Genomic DNA, 19,754 nt, shown 5'->3' with positions numbered 1-19,754 from the left:
TCTAGCTGCTGCCTACAGCCTCCTGCACAGTGCTGGATGCCATTCTCTGCAGGGGTGTGCCTTGCCTCAGCCAGGCTGGCACATCTCTTTGCTCCCTGCCCACCTGTTGGAGCGCCTACAGCGAAGGAAAACGGGAAGGAAATCCGAACCGAGCGTGGTCCAAGCCTCGTGAGCAGGGACAACTGGGGGAGGAGGGGAGGAGCAGGGGGGAGACTGGTTTAATCCATCCTTTTTTATGGAACAGAAAAACAAATGGAGTCAGGTAGCTTATGTCATAATGATGAACAATATACAAAGCACATGGATAGCAATTATTATAAAACATATATTTGTAGTGCAAGTCAAAATATAGGGACTCTACTCATACTGGCCAGCTAGAGGGAAACACATGATTCTGAGTGATCAAAAAGAGCCCCAAATTCAAATTCAAAGTCATGAGAGCTGACAGTATTACAGAGTACAAAAATATGGTGAAAATTTACACATTACACATAAAGTACGTAATTTTTTAATAGTTTACAAATAGAGATCTACAGATATGTTTCCAATTAAGCTGGCTTTTACTACCCTCCTATTGTAATACTCTAGGTATGGTTACATATACCAAAAGAACAAAAAAAAATCCCATAGCATAGCTATACAGCAACATATTAAGGTCTGAAGATTAGACCAGTACATGTTAAATATTTCACTGGTTTACTAAACTGACATTTAAAATCATTTACAGTAAAAAAAAAAATCTTATAGACTTGTCTTTGAGACTGAAACAGAGTGTCCTTTATTAGTAAATTATTCAGTATTTAAAACAAGGGTTTGAGACCTTACAAGAAGCCTCTCTAGGCAGATGGCATGAAAAATAAGGTATTTTAAAGGCAGAGGTTGTCAGTAATGTAAAAACTGATTTCTATTTTAATTGAACTAAACTAACCATTACTTTTCTGATTCTTTTGAGCTTGTGTTCCTTTAGGCTTTATATGTATTTCTGGCAGCTTATTTGGTCTCCTTTGTCCACATTGGCTGGTTTCCGTTTTTCCAATAGTGATACAGAAATGTTCATTTGATAGTTTTTACACACAAATAAATAATGCACTGTTAACTCTATAGCTAAGAGGAATGGGTAGGATGCCTATTGCTTAACAATACAGAGAGATCAAGTAAGGCATGGGACAGATACAGCAACTCCACTTCATGGGATTTTCCTGTTTTTTTCCTTTCACATAGTAACACTAACAAATTTCTTCCAGTGTTTATTTTTTAAAAGGTTTCTTTTTTCTTTAACTTTGCTTCTTGTCTATCTCACACTATGTGTAGGTGAAATGTAGGAAAAAGCCTTCAATGTTTTGCTTCAGATGCCAGTTTAAAAAAAAAACAAAACAAACTTTCAAACAGTTCAGACAAGTACCGCTTTTTTTTTTTTCTTCTTCTTTTCTTTTAAAAAAATGAACCCGGGATTTTTTATTTTTCTTCCTTTCCTTCTCACTCTCTCTTTTTTTTCCTTGGTTATCTTTTTTTAATTTTTTATAAACACATGTCATGCTGTTTCAGAGATATCCTTTAGCTGCACTTGCAAGACTTTACAATCATGTTGGACAGCTGTTCGATTTTGGGTGTTTTTCCAATGTAGTAGAGGATGGTGAGAGGTTCCAAATCCTGGGATACACAGCATGGAGAGGCTGAAGCTTCTGGATTTATGGTGTTATACAAGCTGAGTACCTAGAAGGAGAAACCAAAAAAAGACAGATTAAGGCAGCTACCTCTAATGAGCAAACTGTTTTCTGCATCAGCTCCTCCCACAGCACCTGAGAGAATGCCCACAGAAAGCAGTATGAAGATTCCTGGATTTTAGGGAGTTTTTTATGCTTTTCCACTTCAATCTGGTGTTCACAATATGCCTGAATTTCCTAAGGTTTTGTACATGCAGTTAAGCCTCAAAGCAGGTGCATACTTGGGAGTCTGCCTCTGGAGTGTGGCCCTTTGAATCAAAAGGCACACTACATTTGTACAGAGGCAATGGAAAGGTTTTTATGTTTCTTCAGGTTGCCATTTTCTATTTACACCATTTTGGGACTGGGCCAAAGAGAAGAGACACCTCCAGAGCACGTACACTCCTTTTACCCTCTGGCTATGTTAATCAAGTCTATTAATGCCACCCTGTAATGCACCAGGACTGGAGGTGCAGTTACTCCTGCTGAGAGCCAGGTGCATGGAGTTATCACCTCTGCCACCCTGGATGCCTATGCATGGTTCTCTGCAAGGGAAGTATGTAGGGCTAGCCACTGATGATGCATAGGTCCTCCTGAGGATGCCATTAATGCCTCAGCCAAACACCAAGTGACCTTTTCCTAGAACTTCCACACGCCATTTGCCGCTTAGAGAGACAGAAGATCTGTTCAGGAGAGCAACACTAACTACTTTATTAGGCAACTTCTGGCTCCTTGGGCAATTATCCAAACCACATATTTGTGACCATGACAGTTACTCTTCCTCTTTCCTTTAAAAACAAGTGCAGTTCCAGAATGTGTACACCATTACTCCACACCAGCATGGAAACATACTCACCTTATTTATACCTCTGCCTGCTGACACAGCTAACAGTACAGTGTCACAGACAGTGACTGCTATAAAGAACATGGTATCATGGTTTTACCAACCAAAAGGAACTCAAGCTGTCCCTTGGACATGGTGAGTTGTCCCTGCTGGCTGACACTGATCTGTCATTTTAAGGGAGGCTTGAAAAAGGGGAGACATCATTCTTAGTATGGACCCGAGGGTGAAATTCTTACTTTATGACAACTATGATGCAAATGTCTGTCTCTTGCATTTACTGTCTAGACATCCTCAGTGACAGCTGAGAATAAATTAGCACTTCACAGAAGAATACTACTCATCCTAAGGCAGTTGGCTAAAATACCACATCTAATCCCTAAAATAAAACGTCCCATCTCAGACAACTACAATTCGCCTCTTCAACATCCCTTACACAAAGTCCCTCCTTCCCACACAAATTTTTGAAGTGTAAAAAAGAGCATGTCCTTTGAAGTAAAAGACAGACAGCTATCATAGACCCCCATGAAATTCAGCATGGTAGGTGCTAACCTTGAAATGGCAGGTCATAAAAGTATGTGGTGACCTGGTGGGATAACTCAGCCCTTTTGTTACTCTGGAAGTGCCTCCCTCTGTGTCTTTGCTGACCAAACTCATTGTGCCACCTTCCACTCACTTCTATAATAAAAGGCCTTTTCTGAGCCACCTCCAAAGGCTACATACTCACAAAAAGTATTCAATCCAACCATGTGTTCATATCCATGAACATAAAAAAAAGGTAAATCTCTGGGCTAATATGTTTCTCCTGCTTCAATACTAGCTTAAGGCTATGTGTGAGTTCCTCTATAGGGCCACATTATTTCATCATCCTTAGTTACTGAGACTAACTCTGGACACTGGTGCTGATGTCAGTCCCAGAAACATAGCTCAATCTGCAGTTATAAAACAAGAAGCTGAAAATCAGCAAATCCATCACTTACTCTGCTGTGCTGAGTATCTGAGCTCCATAGATAGGGGCAGGCTCCTGCACAGAAATTAGCATGGTATCCTTTAGGTTCATGAATCCATTTCCAGCCAAGATCCCTCTTGAAGTCAATATAAAGTGGACGCAGACAGCAATTATCCTGCACATTCCTGGGAAATAAAATACAAACACATTGGTCATAACAAAGACAACACCAGGAATAAAAATAATCCAGTAGCTTGCTCCCTGAATGATTCTTTACAGGCACGCAAGTCTGAGTCACAAAAATTCTCAACTAAATCAAATCAATAGTAGCTTATGCTGTAACTGAAATTACAGCTCTTCTAGGATGCTCAGACATGGCAGGACTTGCTCACACAGACAAAGCTCATGGCTTCCCTGGAGGATACCCAAGTGTTCTTCTCCAGGTCCCACAAGGGAGACTCTGGGTAGGTGAACAAAGTGAAGGTGACAATTTGGCTCTAACTATGGGGCTGATACATCTGGGAATCATCTCAGATGGAACTGAGCTTCTGCTGTCTAAGGTCACCACAATGTGCCCATCTCTGTGGGACTGGAGACCGCAGGGCAGAGACCTGCTGCACACAGACCCTGGGTCTGAGCATGTGGGTCTGCATTCTGCATAAATGCCAACTGTAAAGAAACATGATAAACAACTGCAGGACACCTCCCAGGCTGGCAGGGCTGTGTAAGAACACTGGATGTATGGCAGGCATAGTTACCTAAAACAATAGGCAGCATCTAGAGCACGCTTCTTCCGCCGACTGGGCTGTTGCGACTCAAGTCTGTAGGAGGGTAACAACATTAGCAGAAGATGTGGGGTCTTCCCACTGTATTTTTTCCTATTGGACTTTAAAGCTTTCACATCACCACTGGAATATGTGTAGTCATCAATACCTTCAAAAAATACATTTTGGTGATAAACATTGTGTTGCGTTTTTCTTCACAAATTAAATAAACCATCTCTTAAAAAAAAAAAAATCTCTCAGAAACTGGGCCATGATGGTGTCAGCTGGGCATGTTTACTGGGGAAGTGGGGGCAAATTTCAACCCAGGATGCCTAAGATATTCACAGTTCTCATGTTAGCTATTGTATCAACCCTCCCACATTCACATTTGTTTAATTGCATTTTAGTACATTTACCAGAAACACTTAAATGAGCAACAGAGAAGGCAATTTCGGTCACTGCATCTGTATGTCTTAGCTTCAAATGCCTCAAGCAGTGATTCTTTCATTGCTTCAGTCAGAGCAGTACTCCCAACTTTCAACAGGTTTTAAAACCTTTTAACACACTTAGCTGCTCTGGATACTTCATTTCCCACTTCTATCCCATTAGTTTGCTCCATCACATTCACTCCTTTCTGGTACTTGCAAATTCCCTAAATTCCCTGTCTTTCATTGCCAGTTTATTTGAATCTGCTAATTTTCCCCAGAAAGTCAGTTGTTCTAGTTTCCCCCTTTATATGGGCATGGCAGAGACACTGATCAAACTATTCCTTCTTGAAATGGCAATCCATGGCCTCACATTCTGTGCTCTCTTTTAACACTGCCTTACTAGCTTCTTACCATGGCAATAGCAGAGACAAGAGATTTAAGGTATTGGCCTTTCTTGGGACTCAAGTTATGCCATTTGATAAGATCCTTTAGAAAATTAACCTCCCCAACCAGATACTACCATCTCAACAGAAAAAGATACACTACTCTCTTCTTAACATATGCAATTACCATGACCAAACATCCTACTAACAATTCTTTTAATGCACACAATGGCTTTAATTATATGTACAGCACATGTATTTATTTACAGGAAAAAATTCCAATGAAACAACGATTAGAAAAGCTCAATACTTGACAAGGAATATAGCCAAATACTTGGACCACAATTGAACCAGATCATGATACACTTCAATAAATGAGAACTTCATGAACATAATTTAGGTTAAAATTGCTTATAATATAGCTATAAATTCATATGTGCTGGTGGATGGTAACTGGAGTACAGTCAATAAAATATAATTTCTCTTTGTGAAATTGAAAGTTTAATGGCTTAAAAACACAAGAGAGTTTATATGACCTTGGTGTATTTACTCCATATCACCTTGCCTGCTGTCTATAAAGAGCACATATATTCATAACCCTCACGACACAGTTTTTTTATTTTTTAATGCCCACTCATTCCAATATTTTCAACTAAGTCTGACTGATTACAGTACTAGGATGGAGAACAAAAGGTTTACTTTGAAAATATTGAGCTATTTTCTCCTTACTATCCAATAGTGGATGGTAAACTGTGCAACAGTCTTGACTAAATGCAAAATTGTAAGTATTTCCTGTGAGCATGCTGCTAACTGTAGCACTCTTAAGAACATCAAAGCTGCATGCATAGAATGAGACAGGTTTTTCATGCCATCTGATTTTAGAATTGTTCAGGTGATACAGTTTTACCCTTGTTATTTAAGTATAATTTCCTACCAGCTGAGAATCATGATTGTCAAATGAGCAAGTTTTCAATCAGATTAATGCCATTTAGAATGTAAAAACAGCTATTTTGTTTCCCTCTTCCATTAGTACATATCATAAGATTTTAAAAAGTTGGAGTTTTTTTTCTTTCATTACCTGCAAATCTTGCTTCAAGCTCCTCACTTTTATTTGGGATGATGTAATTATTGGAAGGCACGAAGGTACAGCATGGACAATGTAAGCTTATCTTAAATCCAAGATTCCTGTCTGCAAAACATAAAAGTGAGTGGAGTTGGTTTTTACCCGTGGAATGACTCTGGAATACTCCTGAGTTAATGGAGGAGCAGCTGGGGCAGGAATGAAGGCAAGGAGCACTTTTTGTCACCTCTGTGATGGAGCCACTCATGTACAGTCTCAGTGACATCAAAAGACAACCATTCTCCTTCAGCTCTTGTTTTAACTACTTTGCTGTCAATATAGCGCTGTCCTGGTGATGATAATTCCTTAGATTTTAAAACCTGCAAGAAACAACAAATAAGATTGCCTACAGGTTAACATTTACCTGGCTGCTTTTAAAGTGGACCACCAACATTAGAAAACAGCACAAGAAACTATTACAGCTGAAGCCTCTCTGCAGCTGATGAACATTCAGGCACATTTTCAGAAAGGATCTTCTGAGGGTGTGTAAGGAGAAGAACAATATAAAAACACCCCAATGAAATCAGCTCAGGCTCCCAAGCAAAACACACCATCACATATTCCTTTGTGAGAGAAATCACACAGAAAGAACTGCCCTGAAAACTTATCCTGCAATACAAGTGCTGATGAGATCACAGTAACCATCAAAATAAGTTATTTTACCTTCTTCAGTAATACTTACACTGGCTAGAGCACAAGATGCCAAAGTCCAGGCTATACAATGTAGTCTGAACACTGAAGAACTCCCCTAAAATAACTTATGGTATTGCCTTATTCATGTTTTTAGCCCTCCCTGTGATTTCAGGTACTAATCATACATTAAACAGATGGCCATGCATGGATTTGTGCAACAGGTGAGGCTGCTTCCATCCCAACTCTGATGGGATGTATGTGTATTTGTGTCAAATGTTTCAGCAAAGCTTCCACTGACCAAGCAATAAAAAATACCTGAACAAAAGAAACCCAGGCCCTGCATGACCAGAATTTCAAGTGCCCAGACCCCTCCTTATCCTAGGCAAACAATTCAGTGAGTGCCCTCCCATATACAAGCATAGCCTGCTATTATTTACCCCAACTCTAGGACAAAAACAATTGGACTTCTGGCTGTTGACAGGTTTCTGGTTTTCTGGTTATTGCTCTGTTGATAGTTTTGTGATGCAGGGAGCTGGAATGCCATGCAACATTAAGTCAGCTCCATGCAAGATACCACATGAAAACATCACTTTGTAAATTTTGGCATGCCGGCTGTTCGACTTCATATATTGTTTCTGGTTTTTCCATCCTTTAAGCACCCAAATCCATCTCCAACTGAGTAACTGACGACATCTCATTGTTTCCTCCTATTTTCTCAGCCCAGAACAACCTGACATCTAGCAAGCATTGCTGTAATAAAATCATGGTGAAACCACATTATACACGTAAAGAAAAATATTTCAAAAGAGGTGTGAAACTATGTCATGGTGATAAAATCAGGCTTTTTGTAATTAAACAGGCTTGAAAAGCTCAGATTCTGTCCAGCTTGTGCAGGCAGCATGTAGAGTCTCCTTATTTATTATCCAGCAAGGCAGTTCTGGATCCCTCTCTTGTAGGCCAACAGTGTGGCTCCTACAACAACATTTGTCTTATGAAAAGAATAGCAACACGACAAGCTCTTTATCTTCTTTCTGATCAACACATCTAGCAAAAAGTCATGAGAAGAGGTTGGTTCAAGTCCAGAAGATTACTAAGGGCCTCTGGTAGGTGATGCTGAGTTCCCCAGTAGAAACTAAGGGCACTCAAACAGTGAACATTGGGACTCCTTTTTATGAGGTAACCTTCAAACAAAGTGTCTGAACAACTGTTTACAGAGAGTCTGGCAGCAGCAAGGGGACTACCATTGCTCAGAAGTGCCAGAGGGATGAGAGAATCAGTAATCAATGCTGGGAAAGTCCCAGAGAAGTACAAATATAACTCTGCCTTCTCTTTGGTCTTTATCAGGTCAAGTGTTTCTGAGGATGTAATGCAGCTGTCACTATGCAAGGATGTGTTGGGGCTGGGGGGGTGAGACAAATGGGACACAAGAACTTGGCTCACTTCTCTTCCTTTCTGCACAGTCATATCTTTCCAAAGGCTCCAGAAACTGCATACCTCAGTTTTGGCAGTGATGTAAGGACTAAAAGTAAGTAACATGCCAAAAGCAATCTCCTGATGTTAACTATAATTGGTCTTAAACATATTCTGAAGACAGAGCTGTGCCTTGGTATCAAAAATAAATTTATTTATCCCAGTCTTTATCCCACTTGCTACCAAAACACAGAGTCAAGTACTGTCAGTGTATACCTGGAATAAAAGGCATTTGTAAAAGTACAAGAAATCAGCACTGCATGTATCCAATGGTACAAGGAAAATCCATCCCCACTGTTGAGCTGAATGACAAAGGAAGTATTGGCAGGTTTCTGAACTGTATGGCACTGTGGGACAGGATGGATACTGTGGATTAAAAGAGCTGGGTATTACCCATCCTATGGTACCAACATTATCTGAAAGTAAAGTTTCTCTCCATGTTGTTTACTCAGCATGTTCAAGAAGAAAATTATAAAGAATGAGGTAAAAAGCTACAAATTAAGTACAATTTCCACAACTGACACCATGGGTTAAACAGGCACTGGCAGTTCTTAAGCAAAAGCTGTTAAGTGAAAAGAGTGTTACCACTTAGTGAGTGAAATTAACTTCAATTGCCTTCTCTTGGGATAAGTATCTTTATACTGTTAGGGTGATGCATGATCTTTACTGAGTACTTGTGAGCAAGAATGATATTTTAGCCTCACCATTTCCATTTTGCCTTCTTTTTCTCTTACATCGTTGCAAGTGTGTGAAGCTAGTGGAAGATAAAATCCTAGGCTGGATCCTCAGAGCCCATTTTCTCCCACAATGTAATCTGATTAAGTTTCTTTTCCTACACTGCCTTCTATTTCCATCCACACTGAAGCAATTGCACTCTATATGGTGGTAAACAAAGGAGCCTTTTTGTAGGAAACTCTCAGAAATTTTTACAGCTACAATATATATTCTTCAAATGAGTCTTCCAGAAATTACTACATGAAATAAGCATTTTAGGTTCTCTCTGCCACTTCCCTGCTTTGGTTTGCTTCTTTTTACTTTGCCCTACATTTCTGGTTTTAACCTTCCCCATTAGCAACACACCCTTTCTTCCAATACACCCTCAAGCCTATATCCTTAATGAAACACTTATCTTTCATTGTTTCCAATCGTTTCTTCCTACTAGATAAACTAATTTAGTTTCAAAAAAGAATAAAAGCATTTTCTGTGCCTTGCAGCTTTTGTGCTTGAAAGCTTGTCTACTTCTTCCAACCACACTTGACTGGTCTTAGAAGAGATATTACCTTCACCTATAAACATTGCCTTGCCTTACCTATAAACAGCACCTCACCTTCATGCCCAGCCCATCACAACCACATCAAACACCATTATCAGAGCTGCTGCTGCACAGCTTGTACCTGCAGGAGCTAAATGAAAGTCTTTGTGCACTAAAAACATTAACAGAAGGCAAGGGGAAAAAAAGAAAATCCACAGAAGATAGAGTCAACAGAGTTAAACTTCCCCTTTAATCCTTTCTTACTTCCTTCTGGCACCTTACCCAAACACACCCTCCTAGAGAAGTGGGAAAAGTTTGGTGTGACTGCAGGCCATGACGTGGAAGGCTCAGGTTTTCCGGTGGGGGAATCCTGGGCATCACCCACTGCATGCAGAGACACAGATCCCATCATTTGCATGAGATTTGCATGAGCAGGAGACAGAGTTTCCACACAGGCAGCCCCAGCTCCCTGGCTGAGGAGGGACACGTCCCAGCAGCCAGATGTGCCAACAGCTGTGCAGGTACAGGTGTGAGCAGGCACACCCTCAGACCCTCACAGAAGGCTCCAGGACAGCACACCCAGGCTCTGGACATGGGGATGGCTGTCCAGGGATGTCCTGCTTCCAGCAGAGTGACAGTGTGGCACTGCCTGTTGTAATAAATGATTACACAGGGAACATGTGCTCATAATCACATGCTGTGGGGATGAGCTGGATTAAAAGAAATGTCCCCAAAAGGTGATCCACCAGACTTCCAGAGCAGTATACAGAGTAATTTTCATTCAGCAGCAATGCTCTAAATTCTAAGAACAACTTCAGGTTTTTTTTCTATCCCATTTCTGTATGTGATTCCTCCCTTTCATAGAAAAACCACCAACTAAAAAACTTCTTGATCTCCTCTTGACCAGTGTCTTGACCACTGCCTTCTACCTATCTTTTTCCATGCCCACTCCTAACCTACCTCTCACACACTTTTTTTCAATTCTGAGGCTTCTTGAAAACACCTGGTGAAAATATGATCTTACAAATACCCATGAAGAGTGGGTATGAAGATATCTCTAGATATCACATGCAGCTACTGCCAGCAGATCAAGGTGAAACAAGCACACAAATAAATGAATAATGCAGTTAATTGCAAGAAATGGCTCATGAAGAAGCCACATGCAAATGAAGCATTGCTCTTGTTTGCACAGCTCCATATGTTTAGGAAGCCCAGCTGAGGATCTTGGTGATGACAGCACTCACATGCCACCCTCATCAGGCCTGCCAGATTTCTGGTATTTTACAAATCCTGTTGAAATCAACTCTTCATTCTGCTCAGTCTTCTGGGGGAGAACCTCTGCTCAACTGGCAGGGGATGACCCAAGATGTTATCTTGCAAGAGTATCCCAAATCACCATGACCAGGGCAGTGAAAAATTTTAGCTTTGTACAAACTAGTTGCAGAAGAACAACGAGTTTCCAAAACACACTGATTTATAAATTACTTTTGTCACTTGCTATGCTTATTTTTCAGACTAACAGGAAAGTATTAACAGATACATTTTTTAAAAATTTAAGTATCAAGTAGCTGAAATCTTCATTAAAATACTGAAGGATGAAACTGTTTATTTATAGGCACACATGTTTATACCCTCAAGCAGCTATCACACAGTTCTGACTATAAAAGTAAGGACAAGGATTATCTTAGTCTGTATTTTATAAACTGTAAAGTACACTCAGAACACTACATAATTCATGATAACAAACAAAGCTGAATGCTTGCAAAATTAGCAGAAACATGACTTCTTTAAATAATGGGGCATATCAGAAGTTAACACGTGTAGAGCAGCAGCACTCAGTGTCAGTGTAATTAAACTGATCTAAAAACAAACTAGAAAAAAACTACTAAGCCCAAGACTGTTAAAAGAAACATAATTATTTTGCTCAAAATTTCCTTCTTCTACTCTTCCACTCATATATTTAGGCAGCTAAAGCAGGGGATAACTGAATCAACACCATTAGTGTATGCATTCTAGACAATAACCACTGACAGCAGACACCAGAACAGCCTGTCTTTGTGACTCATTACACAGCTGAAAGGAAAAAATTTGACACAAAGATACACTGGTTCCTTCAAATAACCAGAGCTCCAGAACAGCAACTTGTTTAGTTCATTTCATACTTGGTATTCTGGCCAATAACTACTTCCAGTCTTCTACTGTCACCACAGTCAGATGCAGAAGAATAGGAAAATTACAATTAAGTATAATTTTCAGTGGAATAGTTTTGGCTAATAAATTCACCACCTCCTCAGCAAGCAAACAAACAAAAAAAACGGAATATGGTTCAGCAGTGATGATACACAGGCTGATGCATCAGTGACAATGACATACCTTTGCTGCAGCCAAGAAAACCAAGAGTGTTTTACAGCTGGGTTTGAGAATTATGGTCACCAGCTCACTGGAAATATTTTTGGTGACTTACAGTTTCTTAAAACAAGCTGATGAACTTTCCAAACATAGTAATAAGATCGTATGGCCACTTAAAAATATCTATCATGTTTCCTGCATTGCCTTGGAACTTGAAATGGCAACTGCTATCAGCCAGTGTGGGCTCTACAGTCAGTGAACAGCAGTAAATATGGCATTATCTTGTGAAAACCTGCTATCAATCTGTCCTTCCTCTCCATGCACTCTGGACTGTCTGATCTCCTCCCTCCAGATGCTGTTGGCCCCCTGATAACTTCCTTCCTTCCCTTCCCTCCTCTGTCATTTCAGACTCCTGTGATGTTCTTGTGTATTACAACATCTTGGCAGGCTCACTACTCTTTCTCTTACTTATCAGTCATTATCCAGGATTTCCATTGTAACTTCATGGCCCTTTTAAAAATAATGGAAATAACTTGACATGGACTTGTAAGCTTAAAGTAAATAAGCCCAAACAATGAGATCCAGTGGCAAATGATCCAGTGCTTATGCTGGTTAACATGAGAGCAGAGGTAAGTTCAGCTATGCACAGCATGGCTAAGAACTGCCATTTAGGGTGACCTTTTCTGAACCAGAAGAAACTGCAAGGAACTCCAACTCTCTACACTGGAATGACCAGATTCCCAAGGTTTGCATAAGCAGCTGCTTGGAGTTTCCAAATTCCAATACCTTCCAGTATTCACCCTGCTGAAAGGTTCACTCACTGCCTGGTTCCATAGTTCAAATGTCTCCTCGGACAGCTCTCAGGGACTGTGGCCAGCTCTTTCTGGAACTTGCAGGTAAAAAATGGCCATGCTAACTATTAATCCTTTCTCATTCCCTGGTTAAATCTGAGGTCTTTGATCCTATCTTGGACACAAGGAAAGGCAGATCCTTGATTCTGCTGCAAACTCTCCAGTTTCTTACTCATTATATATGAAAACATATGGTGTAAAGTGCAAAGCTTCCACATAGTACCTTTTGCCAGATAATCAGGAATCTACTGGCTATCAATATCCTAGTTGATTCTAAGCACAAGAGACAGGCTGTGTGGTTTTTTTTTAAATTGTCAGTGTGAGTTTTCAAACTCTTCTTGTAGCCACTCTTGCAATGGAGTAATTCAGACTCTGCCTACAGTGCTGTGGAGTTAAAAGGGCTTTAGAGTCCCCCTGCTTATCAATGAAGTCTTTCCTTTACTTGCAGTGGTCTCCGAATCAGGCTCAAACTGAGGGCAGAATCTTTAGAGACTAGTATATGAGATGCAGAGTTCCTGCCAAAATACAAAGAAAGGTATGGAGTACTTGCCAAAGTTTGTAAAAAACCCCTAGCTCTCTGATCCATCTGCTCAGAACTTGCCAGACACGTTCTTCATGCAAACTTGCAAATAAAAAGAACATATTGCACACATAACCCAACCTCTTTTATATCTGGATGGGCCACAGCTGCAGAAGGATTCTCTTACAGTGCTGGCTGATGCTCACTTAAAGGTAAAAGAAGGTGAAGTGTGAGGTGGGTGAAGAGATGAGCACTGAAGCAGGTCAGAAAGGGAGGGGAAGTCACGGGTGTCATGGAATCACTGTGACTGACTGACTGCATCACCCTGCAGTGAGGAGAGGAGATCTGGGAAGAGAAGAGATGCTGGGAAGGGATTTCCTCTCCATTTGCTCCCCAAGCAGGGCCCTCCTCCTGACACTGAAGATACATGTGCAGTGTAAGTTGGGGACAGGGCCCCGAGGCTGTCCAGCCTGATTTATGTTTAAGCAGACAGGAAGACTCTGAATTGTTTAAGCAATAAACAAGAACGGAGGGTCTGGGGTCCTTCTCCTGGAAGATTCTGAAATATTGAGGGCAATTTCCTGCCATTTGGGAGATTTCAAGATAGCTCCAAAGAAAGATTTTATATAAAATGAAGCAAAACAAAAAAATCCTGTAAACTTATCTAGCCTTTAGCTTTAACTTGCCAAAGGCACATTATGTTTTATTAAAATATCAACAAAGAGGAGCCAAAGTCAACAGAAACAGAGTGGGTTCTCCTGTCTTCCAGCCAAATCTCCCAGATCCTGCAGGGTACTCCTGTGTTCATCTCCCCTTTATGCACAAGTCTCCTAAGCCTTTTTCTCTTCCTTGGTCCTGTCCCTGACAGCCATATCTCATCTTCATGTGCATTTTACTACCACATTCTGGCACTCAGCTTTCTTGGCTAAATGAGTATTTGGACAAAGTACTTCCTCCAAGATGTTGTCTTCTTCCACAAGTCCCTTTTCTTCCCTTCCTCTTGCCTGCCTTGTTCCCTAGAACTCACAGTTCTCCTCTTGGAGAGAACTCCCATCCTCCTCCATTTTCTCCCATCATCTATTCCTCACGCAGGCTTCTCTCCAACAAAGCTTCACATTGTTTCCTACACCCATCCAGAAGAGGAGCACATATTTCCCTCTCCATCACCCTCTCAAGCACATGGCCACCAAGCCATGATGCTCCTTAGCCCAGTGACTACCACACTGAGCTGCTGGGTCAAACTTGCTCGTGTCCCAGGGTCATTTAGGCTTGGCTACCCCAACAAACCCTATCCCAAAGAGCAGGAACCCAAACCTAGCTGCTGTTTTCAGACCCATGGCTGGTATTCCCATAGCTCCAATAATGTACAGCACCACAATACAGCCATCCATGGTCTGCAATTCTGCACATGGCAGTGTCCAGCTGGGAAGCATATACTGGCCCTTGCCAGGAGCTGATGGAAATATTATATATTTCTTCAAGCTGTCTTCAGTAAGTGCTCTATTCCTGGCAAGAGGTGGCTGCCAGGAGATATGCTCTCAAATTACAGTGAAGATGATGCAGCCATAAATGCTTCCCCTCATGCTTACAGAGTATTTGCTAAGATACTCTAGACACGGCCTCCAACATACTGACAACTTTTTGTAGGGCATATAGTATTTGGAACCAGAAAAAGGGAATTCTGGAACAAGGAGAAAACAGCAATTCAACTGAAATATATTGCAAATTAATTTCCTCTGGTCCTGAGCTGTTGCTGGGGGAAGGAGTTTGGTAGAGTAGAAAGTTATTACATCCATGCTTTATACTGGGTTTGGCACTTCAAAGAACACTGCACATTTGCCATTCAACATAACCTTGTAACCTTTCAAAATGCAAGAGTCTGGTTCCAGGATAGCAACACAGAAATTGTGAGATCCAAAGGCACTACTTTAGATGTGGGCCACAGGGATGGCAGTCAATTATAACCAAGTGCCCCAGGTGATATCTGTAATACAGACATCCTGTGCCAGCTCACAGCCACAAATCCTGCTTTGTGGTGCTTTCTTCTGTGGCATTAGAGACAGCACTTTCTGGCAAGAAAAGAGAGCAAGGCCCCTCTGCTCCTGATTACATGGAGATCAGCCTGAAGGATCTCTGCTGCAGTCAGTGTAAATTGCCTCAGATTTGCACCGTGGAGATTTGGCCCAAATCTATAGTAGCTCGCTCTAAATGTATTCCCCAACTGAAAAACAAGACAAAACACTGTCTGAATTGGAAGTATTTGAACAAGTGACTGTGGTTTATATTTAAATCTGACTCATAATGGGATAATATGTTCCACAGCATCTTCCTCCTCATACCTCCAAGCAGGGAGAGAGGCCCTGGAAGAAGTGGGGTTTGCCACTGTATAGAGGACAGTTAGTTTTTCCTAGACCCCAGGCAAGCTCCACAGGAGCTCCTGACATGGACTGGGGCCTCCCCAGCATGGAAAGCCCAAAGGTCTGCTCCTGTTTGCTTCAAATTCTTCACTGCAATCTGATGTGTCACCCCCAGCACTGCTCATTTGCCCCAGCCCTTGCTCTGACATATCCTGTGGATGCATCCCTCCCATCCACAGCCTCTCAGATAATCCCACCCACATCAGCCTCGGATAATGATAACAATAAAACACAGTGCTTCAGCTGCACTTCTTGTGATGCTTTATGATGTGTTAACAAAACATGGCACTGCTTCCACAGGAAGTAATTATTACTTGTTATTGTTTGACTGCCTGTACATAATAAAAATACCTTAAACCCAATACCACAGTACTCTCTGAAGGATGTCTTTTCACCCTGTAAGGATTTCCACAAATTCTGCTTTGCAATGGTGCCTATTTGTTTTTTGGAATGCTTATTCATAAAAGACAAGGCTTTCTTTTGAAGGGTGCAGGAACTTTATTCATAAATACAGAAGCACCTTAATAAAAGAAAGATGTGATGAAGTCTTCAAAGCAGGCAAGAAAACTGATGAACAAAGACATTCCCATAACAACTGAGCTTTATCTGATCAAATTCCAATAAAGCCTGCATTTGGCATAAATCTTTAAAAACATAGCAAGGGCCACTGGAGGATGCTAAATCTTGTTTATTTAATATTACTCCTCCTCCCTTCCCCCAGAGCACTTTATCCTCTCAGTATTCTCTGAGGTCTCGGTGCACGCTGAGCGTGGCGCGGTGCAAGGACGGGAGAAGCGCCGTGTCCGAGGTCACAGCCCTTCCTTCCTTCCTTCCCTCTGCCTTCCAACCTGCTGGTGATCAGCAGCACAACCATTAGGCTAAGCCTTCCTCTGGGGCAGGAGGAACAACAGAAGAGGCAGTGCCTTTAAAGAATTTAATTGTCTGCGGCTTCACTTAACCAGAGCCAAGAAGAGACAGAAGCTTTCATACCAGCCTTATAAAAGTAACTTAATTCCTACTTCTCTGAGTTTTATTATTTTCCAGCCTAAGACTACTTAGTATGTGCAATGCACTTCCCATCTGTGCAGGAACACACAGATGTGACTGACTAATCCTTAAATACCAAGAGAAGTATTCTGGGTGAAAACAGACATTTTCTGCACACGGGGATTACTACTTGCCCACTGGTTTGTGGATGCTTCCAGGGCACCTGCATGAGAATTAATCTCTAGGATTCACTGCCTGGAGAAATCCAGAATGCAGAAAACCTGGCGAGTAGATCCATAACCACTCACTCCCTGTGCTGCAGCTCAGCCTCTGAGGTGGGAACAGGGTCCTGCTGCTGCTGCTGCTGTGCCAGGGGCCAGGAACAAGGGGCCACAGCCCTGGCTCACCATGCCAAGCAGCCCCAGACTGCCTTCCCGGAGTCAGTGCAAACAAGGGCTGTAGGAAAACACAAAGTCCCTTTCTGATGTGGTTTGGAAAAGGGAGCCAAGTACAGCCTGAGGAAAGCTTAGCTGAAAAGGTGCAGTTTTGCATTTCTTCTTTCATTTTAAGGGGTAGATCTGTAAGGTCAGAGGACCACACAAAGAAAGAATCAGGCAGAGAAACAAAATATTTATATTCTGCTTGCTTATTTTTCCAATTTACCCTGCACATCTGTCTCTAGCTGTTCCTTAAATAGTGCTTTAGAATAATGTTGGCCCTTCTGCATCAGTGGTATATGCCACTACTACACTGCCACTGAACTTAATCAGAAAGCTCTTGGAGGGCTTATAGAAGATGTGCACATGTTCAAGGACTGTCTCAGTGAACCACAAGAGAGCTCTGATTCTCCCCAGAAGGCTTCTGCCCATCTCCTCCTGCTTGACTGAGAAAGACAAGGGGACAAAGAAACAACCATTCCTTGAAACTGCAGGTATGAGAGGAATTTCAAAAACCCTCATCAAGAAGAACCCCACAACAAAGCAAAACACTAGGCAACCTGAAACTTGGTTGGAGGAGAAAAAAACCCCTAATAATTAAATGTTGCTTATGCAAGATGAAAAACCACACTATTCCTTCTGGGCACAACAGCCCTGGCAAGCCCAGCACGTGTGTCACAAGACAGGAAGCAAAGCTCAGGCACAGAGGAGGAGCAGCAGCTGCTTGTGCCAACTCCACCAGCAGCCTCCTCTGCAAGGCTCACCCTCCATGCACGGCTTCTCATGCTGGAGTCAGATACCTGGCTAAGTTTTCAGCCCCTACAGAAGACAGCTGTCTGTCCCACTGGAAAGAGGACCTTCCTCACTCTCTCCTTTTACCTCCCATGTGTGTACCATGTTCACCACTGGATAACTCTATCTGCATTCTCAATACATCAATACACAGCCCCGAAGCTCCAGCACACTGGGGCAGCAATGCCTCCTTATCCATCCTTCTTCATCTGCATAGGTTTTCTTCTTTCTAATCTCTAGAATTAACATAGTAAATTTCAGAATGCTTTCTATAGCACTGTTCTACAATACACCATAGAATACCTCAAGTTGGAAGGGACCCAAAAGCATCTTGGGTCCCTTGTCTCCAATTTCTCCCTGCTTTTGCTTTTCCTCTTAAGCACTACATCCTAACCTCATGTGTTTGATGGAGATCAGCTGCAGCAACACTGAGGAGCTCTCCTGCTCCTGGCAGAAGAGCTCCAGCCAAGGATCCCATGCAGCTCAGACTGCCCACCAAAGCAGTAATACCCCTGTACAAGGTTTTAGGAAGAGCTGCATACAAGATTGCAAGAAATAAACATGACCAAAGGGAAATGATCCAGAGACAGCTTGCCTCTCTACAAGCAAGGAACAAAGTAACATGCCTAAAATACGCCTGGCACAAACACACGGCACGCTGCCTTTGGCTTGCCTGTTACTTGGTGGAGAAAAGATCTAATCCTACAATAACCTGCACTCATTACTCACCTAACACTTCACTTAGTTTGCTCCACCCAGCCTAAAAAAGAAACTGCCTTACTCACCAGCCATATATTTATCCAGGGACCCAAGTACCTGCCCTGGATGCAGGCGTAGTCATTTCCATGGGCACAGGCTTGCTGGAGTCAGGCTCTTTCAAGTAAGCCCCAGCTGTTTCTCATCACAAGGCAAAATCCCAGCCAAGCAAAGGCCCTTTCTTCCATACCTCTGCTGAACTCTTTGTGTCCCATGCTCCTCAAACACAGAAAGGCAATGAACTGAGCTCAGGCAACCACAGCTGTATTCTTTTCAGGTGTCTGACTAACAGCTCTCAAAAGTAGAACAACAGAAAGCCCAGAGATGCCATCAACTCCTTTTGGGATGTCTGAGCAGTGAGGTCAAGCCAGAATATACAATTGTTTCAGCAGGCTGCTGTGGCAGCATCACTGGGACTCACAGTGTATTTCTCTGGGATGGCTGTTCTACACAGGCAACACCAGTGATTCTCCATAGAGGTTCTTAGTTATCCCTTTTAAAAATTAACACATTATTTGCTCAACTTTTCTGCCATTCTGTTCTTGGAAAGAATGGCAGTCAGGTTGCAGCCCCCAGTGATCACCTGTGGACCTGAACCACATTCAAATGGAATTAAGCTTTTCCTACATTTAAATAACATCTAAACAGACCACCACACTTCTCCTGATGTCAGACTGGCTTTTGCTGCCACTTCAGCAAGCCCATGAAACCAAACAGCCCCTCCCTCTGCTTCAAGTTTGGCTTCCACTTAGCCAGACCAGGCAGGAAAAGGTGGGAGGCACTCAAAGTGAGGGAGAAGACTCAAATTTGCACCCACTAGATCCAAGTTGGACTCTACAGTGCTGCCAGCCCAGGACAACACCCAAGCACAGCACTGGCTGTGTAGGCATGTAGGCAGCAAGAAAGAGCTAAAGAAGGTCTCCATATGCTTTTATAAGATGGTATCCTATCCATCAGGGTTTTCAGCAGAACATGTCACAGGCTGCTGGAACATCCATGAGTTTTACTCAGTATAAAACTTCTGGGAGCTAGGCCCCTTTCAGCTGCTGTGTTTCTCAGTGAGGAGAACTATGCCTTAGACGAAATATGCTCTAGACAGTAT

At 42.0% G+C, this 19,754-nt stretch overlaps 1 protein-coding gene across 1 annotated transcript in view; it reads right to left on the bottom strand.

Annotated features, from left to right (window-relative positions):
• Positions 1–304: 304 nt before the first annotated feature.
• The window catches only part of TGFB2 (transforming growth factor beta 2), a 57,333-nt gene continuing 37,883 nt past the window's right edge, over positions 305–19,754 (bottom strand). The window contains exons 3-7 of the mRNA XM_079331929.1: positions 6,376–6,508; positions 6,147–6,257; positions 4,252–4,426; positions 3,525–3,678; positions 305–1,713 (exon numbers count right to left, since the gene is read on the bottom strand). Of these exons, the coding sequence (XP_079188055.1) occupies positions 1,555–1,713; positions 3,525–3,678; positions 4,252–4,426; positions 6,147–6,257; positions 6,376–6,508 (732 nt within the window). The 3' untranslated portion in view covers positions 305–1,554. The remainder of the gene's footprint in view (positions 1,714–3,524; positions 3,679–4,251; positions 4,427–6,146; positions 6,258–6,375; positions 6,509–19,754) is intronic.

This window comes from Erithacus rubecula, assembly GCF_903797595.1.
Source record: "Erithacus rubecula genome assembly, chromosome: 2".
In the NCBI taxonomy this organism is placed as follows: Eukaryota; Metazoa; Chordata; class Aves; order Passeriformes; family Muscicapidae; genus Erithacus; species Erithacus rubecula.
Note: the sequence above shows the minus strand (reverse complement) of the source record. Positions and strands in the feature narration are given on the sequence as shown.